Below are 10,469 nucleotides of genomic sequence, written 5' to 3'. Positions count from 1 at the left end.
TACTTAGATACTACGTAGATACATATAATGTTTATGTATAAATCTTACGCTAGAAGGACTCATTCTAATCAGAAATTCAGAGTTTTGTTGCAGAATACAATCTATCATACAATGATATTTGCCTGGTATTTTTTCTTCTATAATGGAAACTATTATTTGTAGTGCAGCAGTTAGCAATTGATCCTTTCTCACTTGGGAAAAGTTTAGGATCGATCACATGTATATGAAACTCAATATTTTCTCCTCGAAGCAGTTGAGTTCTCCTTAGCAATGTCACTGATACCTACAAGACGAAATTTGAAGCACAACAAAACTCCTTGTACGGATGATGAATCGACCATTAGTTTCGAGTATACACATCATTATAGTAAGCAAGAAATGGAAAGTAGCATCTACTTGCCTGACATTATTAAGGTAATTGTTCACACTCATAAAAGTGGAATCATTCTTACTGCGATCTGAAAGAGAGCATTCCAATTCATGCTTTTTTGGATCAGCAGTATCTCGATTGGTTCGACTCAGCTTTCTATTCATTCCTTTCCTAAGAATTTTCATTTTCTTGCAGTGTTTCTTTCCATCTTGTATAATTTAATCTGTACATTTCAATCACAGTTACAACTGGGTAGTTCTCCTGCCATTTCCTTTCATAACCTTATGACGGAAACCTAGAATCTCGTAGCTGTCTAACCTGAGTATAGTTATTACTTGTAAGTTTCTTGTTAGTCTTATTAGCCAATTGCCAGAATATCATATTTGAATATACCTTCTTTTTTAAAAGAAAAACCTATTTTCACTAAAAGTGTCAACTCAAAAATATCGGTATCGCTGTGGTTCAGTGGTAGAGCGCTCACATCTGGTGCCTAGAGTTCATGGTTCGATCCCAGATCGCGCCAAGTGAGCTTTGTGGTAGACAAACACCGTGAGCGTGGGTTTTCTTGAGATTATTTCGTTTCTTCCCACATTTTCATTCCACCATATCATTCATTTGTCATCATCACTGTCTCCACTAGCCTAGCTGGCATACCTGTGGGACGTAAAATTTAATGATTTCATTTCATTTTTTTCTAAAATTTCTTCTTGATGAGATAGCTTTCAGTCTACATCTTTTCTCTTCTGCCATTTACAACAGCATTTTATTTAATACCTTTCTTACCCATCTAATTTTCAACAATCATCTACAGCACCACATTTTGAAGGCTTCAGTTTTCCACTTTATCTTAAAGACAGTGCGTTCCGTTAATACAAAGGCACACCCTATACATATGCTTTCTTCAAGCTTTTCTTCAGTTCTATGTCAACATTTTCCGGTCTAAATGTTTAGCTTTCCTTCAAATCCCGTTTTCGCCTCAATCATTCCAATCTACAAGAAAATTCAAATTGAAAAACTTTATATCGCATATTACAGTTTATGAACAGTTATTTATCATAACATACATAAATATCCATAAGTAAAATCGAAGTATTTATACCTAGGGTTTCCATTCTTGCTTACGTAATAAATAAGTATGTGTATATTTTAACACTAATATGTGAAAATTAGTTGTAGATTAAAAAGTAGACGTGCTATAGAAAACGTAATCATATTTTTGAAAACTACATAAAGGTATAATTTTGAAACACACTTAACATTGTATTCATCTCGAGTTTCAATTTTTTTATTTTGTTTCAAAAATGCACAAATTCCGTAATTGTCACATGTTTCTGTGATTTTTGCACAAAAACCTGATGTGTTAGGGTAAAAATAAGTTCAGTTTCGTCATCAGTATCCCCAAATTATCTAAGAACACAAGCAAAATCGAAGAATTACTTCCAAAATTCGACAGTCCTATTAGCGACAGGAACTGTTATCTGTCCTATGAGCGACCGATTCATTTACATTGAGATGACGGAAGATGATATGATTCCATCTCATAAGATATGTTTGCCTCTGACATTATTAGCGCCCGAACAACCATGGTATGGAATATGTACGTGCCACTGATACTGTTCCTCAAATATGTTTTTTCTCTACTGTGAGTGCAGTAAACCTTATTTTAATTTTGAGTTAGATTTGACATAACACATATCAAATAACGAGACAACAGGGATATTTCCATGAAAAGTGTATTCCTATGTAATTATTGAAAAAGTAATATCCCCTTTCTTCAAAAGCTCTGTTTTCTGTACTTAATTTGATTCAAATCTAATTACTCACTGAGCACAGTAATATATTTTATTTTGAAAAACTTAAACGTGTAACTGTTTCGCCAACTATCTACTTTTTAGACTTTCTAAGACACTGTGAATAAAATGAAAAAAAAAATGTCAATGATGAAAGACAGCTTTTGAGATCCCTTACATCTGATTGGCTATTCTCAACCAATCCCACCAATTACAATGCAGTTCACTCTAAATAATCCAAAAGGTAAACAAACTTGTTAAACTACCTTCCCCCATTGTAAGCTACTAAAACGTAAACTAATTGCTTAATTTGTCTTCCTCCCTTGTTTTGACTTATATATAAAAGGTTGTCGTATAGCAACCTGAAATAATCCCGAAATAATATAATAAACGAACTATTAAGTCCTGCGAGAGATTTGTAACTTCTGTAATAATTTCTTCGAATACACCGTGACTTCCGATTTCTTTGATATCCTTAAGTGGTGAACGGCGTCTTTCCATGGGCGCCCGATGGGAAGGCAGGGATCCCTCCCCTGGCTCACGAAAATTTATAAGCAATATAGCAAACCACGTACATTAAATACCAGATATGCCAGACGTGATACAGCAACCCTAGAAAATTTTCTTCGGGCACCCCTACCTCTTTCTGATTTCTTTCTTATGCCATAAACATATTCAATCTAAACTTATGCTCCGCATCATTTTAACATGAAATATTTAATTATATTAGAATCATAGACAAAGGCGGAGCTACTCTAAATATTTAGTTAGTTTTCCCCTTGGTATAGTCAGTGTATTCATAGAAATTAATTCAAAAATATAATATTAGGAAAAACGTATAAAATATTGTTAATGTAATGAGAGCAGTCTCACGTATTAAATGCAGGTAGAGCGAAATTTCTCATAGTACATTTTGTTAGGTTCTAAATCACATTAGCATGAAACAAGTTAAAGAAGAGAAAACCTTATCTTCTTCCATTATCTTAGTATGAACGAATCGGTGACTCATAGCGCAGTTAACAGATCGAATCGGTCGCTTATAGGACAGTTAACAGTTCCTGTCGCTAATAGGACTGTCGCAAGTGGGAGGACACCAAATCGAAGTCATCAGAAACTTCATCCCAAAATGTCGGACAGTATTATAATTGGTGAGAAATATTTTTCATAGGCCATCAGACCTCATTAGCAGTATAGGAAATAAGAGAGCACAAATTTAATTGCTTTTTAAACATATTTTCATATCTGAAGTAACCCCAGTCTTGTGGTATGCAAAAGCAGTTGCAAAGTTCTACTATATTTTAATGTGATTTAACTATCTAGAAATATGTATATATTATAAGTATACAGAGCAAGTCAAAATGATGGACTCGGATTCAGAAATGTATTCTGTCAAATCTAATAAATGCATGCTACTGTAAGATATGTCAAAGTTTTCTTCAAATAAATCACAATTATTCTACGCGAGCACTTCAAGCCGAAAGTCTAGTTTCTACCAAATCTCCTGTAGCATATTTTGTTAATATCAGCAATTCATTTCATGCTTGCTGCTGACCCTTAACGGTAGAAATTGGAAACACTGAATGGAAACTAAACGTTGAAAGTTAACCTTTCGAACAGCATGTAGCACAGTAACATACGTTTATTAGCTTTCACAGAATAAAGGGAATAAGGTGGTAAAAAAATGCCCTTACAGGCATTGTTGTGATATGTATACCAGAGGTACCTCACATTTGTAGATAACTGTGGCCAGAAAATCAGCTTCAAATTCCTTCGAATTTCGAAGTTATTGTTGAAAATTCGAAAATCAAAAAGTGTTCATATCTGGGAAACGACTTAAGATACGAGGATAAAACAAAATATGATTATACTTTGTTTGAAAAACCTTACCGAAAACACTATATTCGCCCTTTAAATTTCTAGTGAAAAGCTCGTCGAAAGAATTCGGTTTATGTTTGAGTGATCATCTTCTATTTCTCACCATAGACGCAGCTCCAACTCACCCATAATATATAGATCGTTTAATACACGCGATGCAACTTGGTGTAAAATGGGGAAGATCAAAGACTCGGAGACGACTGGAAAATATGCAGCCTGCTTTACGAAATAAGTGTTTTAGCAGGCACGAATACTATCAGATGTCAAAGATGGTCGAGTTTGAATTTCTGACTCGTCATGAATGGTGCTATATGACAGTATAACTCTCATAATCGTATCTCTTTCAGAAACAGCGTGAGAGATTAGTGCCATTGATTTTCAGTCTGCCTTAGTAGGATATCAATATTTTAAAACGTGATTTACAGAAAACAAGCTTTTTATTATCCCTACATATAATGTATACCCATATGTAATGTACAAAATATTGTAATGCACACGATTATTATAATGCAAAAATATTCAATATGTTTTAGCAATGTTTCTTCCTGTATTAGAAAACATTACAGGAGAAATAGAAGACACGGTATATGAAACATTCAATCTTCATCACTATGTGCGTTTATTACTGGGGTGACAAACCTGGCAACACACAATTTGCTTAAAATCTCTGTAGGCCGAACAATCTTAGTAGAGTACTGAGTACGTGAAAGGTAATAAATATTTGCAGCGATATATGAACGACATCAAACTGTTCGCTTCCCATGTGCAAATTCACAATAATACGGCTTTAGACTCGAATACCCTTTAGTATTTGGAACAAAATCAATATATAATAACACCTGTATGTATTCCTACTAATATATCGAGATCGTACTTCGAATTTAAAGGTGTGGGTATTTTCTTTCAGGAAATGGGGATTGATGCTGTTATCTTCATCATTGCATGAATTGAATTGATTTTGAGTTTAACGTCCCTTTCAGCAGAAAGGATATATGAGACATGGACCAGGAATCGAACCGGGGTTTCCCATGACAAAGTAGGGAGCTCTCGCTTAGTCACGAAGGGAGCTCTCGTTCACCATTTCAGCCAAATAGGAAACTGACTGAGACAACTGATTGCAACATGTAAAAAAAATTAGGTCCTACTCTGTCAACTCCGGGAATTCCAGAATGTCCAGAGATATGACTTTTGCAAAAGATTGTGTACACCTGTCTCAACCATGCTTTTCTTCTTCTAATCCTAATGTGTTCTCTGCGATGTACTGTCGTTCCATTTGTTGAAGTTCCTCATAAAGGCCAGCGCCAGAATTAAGATAATTACCAAAATTATTATGTAAAAAAATAAGCTGTCCGGACTAACAATCCAACTTGAGGAAGCAACTTATTGTCCAATGGTGACGTAGAAGACAATATTTGTCCAAGAATACCATGAACGGCCTCAATAACCCAGCGAATTTTTGTAACATAGCGGAAAAAGTTCGCTTCGGTCGTACACCGAGAAAACGAAACGTATATGGCAAAACTAAAAACGTTGGTTACATATGTAAATCCTGTAGTTTTTGGATTTAACGTACAGCAAACGCGTAGCTGAAAAAATATATTTTAAACGTACTTCCTGTATAAGTGTTCCGAACAAACGTACTTTCCGTACGAACGAAAGGAAAGTGTATAGGCGGTGAGGATCTCACATACCGATGGATGTATGTAACATATAGCTGACGTATTTAACATACATATATGTATGTAATATACGAAAGACTATTAGATTACATACATCCTGCAATAGTATGATGTAACATCTAAGCAGGGAAAGTATGTAGCATAAGGATAACATATGATCCTTAGATTTCCGTAGAAAAATTATGGATTCCGTATATTTGTACAATATACCGCTGCCCAGATAATGGATTTTTCTCAGTGTAGCCAATTGCCTGCGCTTACTTTTCAATGTAGGCATTAAAACTGTAAAACCTCTTTCTTCCAAATGTTCAGTTGTAGCCCGAAAGCCGCAATTCGCACAATAAATATCACCTCGTGCCATGTGAATCGTTAACCGGTTTGGATCTTGAAACACACATTTTGCTATTGCAGCGTCATTTGTGATTTCAGTATATGGCACCAGTATATCTAAAATATAACTAGTCGTACTTTAAATAGTAAATGCCTTACATAGAGGCTTCTTCTTTCTTTCTTTCTTTCTTTCTTTTTTTTTTTTTTTTTTTTTTTTTTTTTTTTTGTACAGGGTACGATTTTCGTTCATATTCATTATTCGACATCTTATCGTCTCGAATATATCTTTCATCAAAGATTAATACCAACTGGTCAAAAGTATTGTGAGGTTTTATTGCCACAATAGCTTTTTCAATTGTTATGAGCTCTTCTTGCAAACAGGCCACGATTCCTAACTTATAGAATAAAATTATTTTTTTCGAAGGACGACATGACAGATGCACACATATCTGAAATGTGTTGTTCCCTTTCCATTCCTAGAATTGCAACAGTAACACTGTTTATACTTTCATATAGAGCTATTCATGAGAAGTCAGAAATTCAAACTCGACCGTCTTTGACTTCTGATAGTATTCGTGCCGGCCAAAACATTTATGACGTAAAGCGGGTTGCATATCTTCAAGTATAAAGCAAAAATATTTTCGACACACTTTTCGCTCGAAATTTGAAGGGAGAAATACGTTGTTTCTTGTTTTTGGTAAGGCTCTTTAAATAAGGTATATTCATATTTCGTTTCATGCTCGTAACTCAAGTCATTTCCCAGATATGAACACTTTTTCATTTTCGAATTTTTAACAATAACTTCGAAATTCGAAGGAATTTGAAGTTGATTTTCTGGTCACAGTTATCTTTGAATATGAGGTAGCTTTGGTATAAATCACAGTAATCCGTGTAAGGGCACTCTTCACCGCCTTATCCGGCTAAAGCCTTTATGATATCGAGTCCGTCATTTTGACTAGCCTTATAGGTATAACTGAGAGAGTCGCATGTCTATAAATATGTTGTTGTAGGAATATAATTTGATAACGAATTCGCTCGGTATTTCTTATAATGTTGGTATGTGTATAATCGGTAAAGACATGTATGTGGTAAATTTCATGTCAAAAGAGCAGTAAATAAGAACAACAAAACGAAAATAAAACTTTCTTATCCTTTTAGCAACATTTTGTTTTACTCATTCTAATTCTTGTATTTATAATTCTTTTCCTATAAAATTTACCACAAACAGTGATGAAAATTTTCCGGAAAATTTTCCGATTCATAAAAACATACTCCACTTATTCCTAGATCGTTGTTTAGCCGTGATGTGAGGTGGAATTTTTTTTTCTATATTTTTCCGGAAAATTTTCCATTCTCCACAAATATTAGTGCTCAAGTAACAATTCCTCAGTATACATAAAATTGACTGAATTCACGTATAGAAATGTTAAAAAGTGAAAGATCGTTTAAAGAATCTGAAAATTTTCATGGCTCCGACAATTTTCAGTACTATATAGGAACAAGTGAAACAATTTTTCATGAATCGAAAAACTATTTGTCCTGTACAGTGATGAAAATTTTCCGTAAAATTTTGAAACGGAAAATTTTCCGATTCATAAAAATATATTTCGAGGTGGAAAATTTTCTTCTATATTTTTCCGGAAAATTTTCCGTTCTTCACAAATATCCGTGATCAAGTAACAATTCCTCAGTATTCACAAAAGTGATTGAATTCATGTATAGAAATGTTAAAAAGTAAAAGATCGTTTAAAGAATCTGAAAATTTTCATGGCTCAGACAATTTTCAGTACTATGTAGGAACAAGTGAAACAATTTTTCATGAATCGAAGTATTTTCTGTGTTGTATGGAAAAATTTGAAGAACTTTTTATGAGTTGGAAAGTTTTCATCATTTTGAAGCAAAAAGTAAAACAACTTTTTGTGAATTGGAAAGTTTTATTGCTGTAGAACAAGTCAAAGGAATTTTCATGAATTGGAAAATTTTCGTCACGATGTAGAAATAAGTGAAAAAAGTTTTCATAACCCGGACAACTTTGGATATTATGTATAGTGATGTTTGGTGGAAAATTTTCCACTATATTTAACTGCACATTGAGCTACAAAATTCAATTCCTGTAGAGGAAAGTTAGACAGCAACAAATTATCATTTTTCCAATTAACTTTCGGAAATCAGAAAATATTCTAATATTTCAAGTTGGGAAATAAAAATTTAGTGTTTCTCTCTCTCTCTGTCTGTCTCTGTGTGTGTGTGTGTGTGTGTGTAAAGTGCAGGGAACATACATCGAGTTCGTAGATAACAAATATCCCATTCCAATATTTAAAATGTAACAAGAAATTGAAAAGAAACCTTTGTAAATTTAACAATTTCAGAAACAGAAAATTCCACTATTTCTTCACATGTACGACTGCGTATGAAATGAAATAACTACATAAAAGTTCCTTATGAAGATTATTTTTGTAACAGAAAATAAGAAAATAAAAGATTTTATTGTGTTTAACACTTCTAAATCATGATTTCAACATTGGAATTTTGTAAAATCAACATTTTAGAGCAGATACCATTATCATGTATAAAAATGTATTAGATATAATGACGATTCCATAGAACAAGTACGTATATATACATAAGAAATATACTTTTCATTTTGTAAATTAAAATGAAATTATTTATTGCTTTTAGAACGCAGCGCTAATAGTGCAGTTTTTTATGTTTCTTTTATTATTTTGTTGGAAGAACAACTATACAAATCAGCTTCCTTATTAGTTATATTTCACTTTCTCTTCTGAATGAATATATATATAAATAAATGTTTATTTCCAGAAAATGGTCAGTATTTGCTTTCATGAGTTACTTAAACTCGAATTTTGAGAAGTCAAAAATTTACAGTAGGCACTTTATATTATATCTACTTGTTCCAGTATGTAAATCTATAAAAGTAGTAAAGCTATGAGAAAACCGTCTTATGCGTATTAAACTGACGAAATCTAATATTGTAAGATCAAAGGTGTATTCTAAGGGAAGAACGCATTAAAGTTTTTGAAACATCCTTGAAATGAAGAATCGTTAGATTTTCACTTCATGATACTTTTTAAGACAATATTTACCTCCAATAAATTTTACGGCTAAACAACGATGTAGGAATAAGTGGAGTATGTTTTCATGAATCCGAAAATATTCATGATTTTTAAAAAATTGAAATTTTAAATAGTAGAATGGGATATTTGTACTCTACGAACTCGATGTATGTTCCCTGCATTTTGCATACACACACACACACACACACAGACAGAGAGAGAGAGAGAGAGAGAGAGAAAGGAGTTGAATTGAGTTGATTTTGATTTTAACGTCACTTTCAGCAGCGAGACTGTATAAGACGGGACCAACTGATTAACGTGGAATCCGAACTACATGAGCTCCCGCTGGGAATCAAAGCCAGGTCTTCCATGCCAAAGGCGCGTATGCTAACCGCTTAGCAACGAAGGAGCTCGCAGAGGAAGAGAGAGAGAGGAACACTGTGTAAAATTTTACTTCCCAACTAAAAATATTAGAAAATTTTCCGGTTCCCGAAAGCTAATTGGAAAATTATAATTTGTTGCTGACTAACTTTCCTCTACAGAAATTCAATTTTTTAGCTCAATGTAGTAGTTAAATATAATGGAAAATTTTCCACCTAACATCACTATACATAATATCCAAAATTGTCCGGCTTACGAAAAACAAAAAGTTGTTTTACTTTTTGCTTCAAAATGATGAAAATTTTCCGACTCATAGAAATTCTTCAATTTTTCCATATAAGACAGAAAATATTTCGATTCATGAAAAATTGTTTAACTTTTTCCTACATAGTACTGAAAATTGTCTGAGCCATGAAAATTTTCAGATTCTTTAAACGATCTTTCAATTTTTAACATTTCTATACATGAATTCAACCAATTTTATGATTGCTGAGGAATTGTTACTTGGGAAAATTTTCCGGAAAAATATAGCGGAAAATTTTCCAGCTGACCACTAACCACAAATATATATTTGCCGATTATACACATAGTATCAGTATCAAAAGTGCCCAGAGAGATCATTGTGAAATTATATTCTTACAAGAAGACAGTTATAGATATGGGACAATCAATTTGGACATGAGTGTACATGAATATACTGCAGAACTACTACCTACGTGGCACATACACGTGTGTTGTCTATCTTCACTCTTCTACGTTGTCTACATCCAACTAGACAATGGAATTAGGCGAAACCGGTTACTTACATTTGCTCTTTTTCACTTTTTCACTCAGTGACAGTGTAGCCCACATTCCAAATATGGAAATACACTGAGTACAACAAAATCTTTTCTATATAAATTTTTATACTGTTTTCTCCTAATAATCTATTAATATATATGCATATTTTTGTTTGATCTTTTTATTTAAC

The 10,469-nt window shown here is 33.3% G+C and overlaps 1 protein-coding gene across 1 annotated transcript in view; it reads left to right on the top strand.

Moving 5' to 3' along the window:
- Positions 1-270: 270 nt before the first annotated feature.
- The window catches only part of LOC145661173 (cuticle protein 8-like), a 33,700-nt gene continuing 23,501 nt past the window's right edge, over positions 271-10,469 (top strand). The window contains exon 1 of the mRNA XM_081726622.1: positions 271-414. Within this exon, the coding sequence (XP_081582748.1) occupies positions 271-414 (144 nt within the window). The remainder of the gene's footprint in view (positions 415-10,469) is intronic.

Source organism: Thermobia domestica, chromosome 9 (genome assembly GCF_964235325.1).
Source record: "Thermobia domestica chromosome 9, izTheDome1.hap1.1, whole genome shotgun sequence".
NCBI lineage: Eukaryota > Metazoa > Arthropoda > Insecta > Zygentoma > Lepismatidae > Thermobia > Thermobia domestica.
The sequence above is the reverse complement of the archived record's forward strand: the minus strand, read 5'-3'. Positions and strand labels throughout refer to the sequence as shown.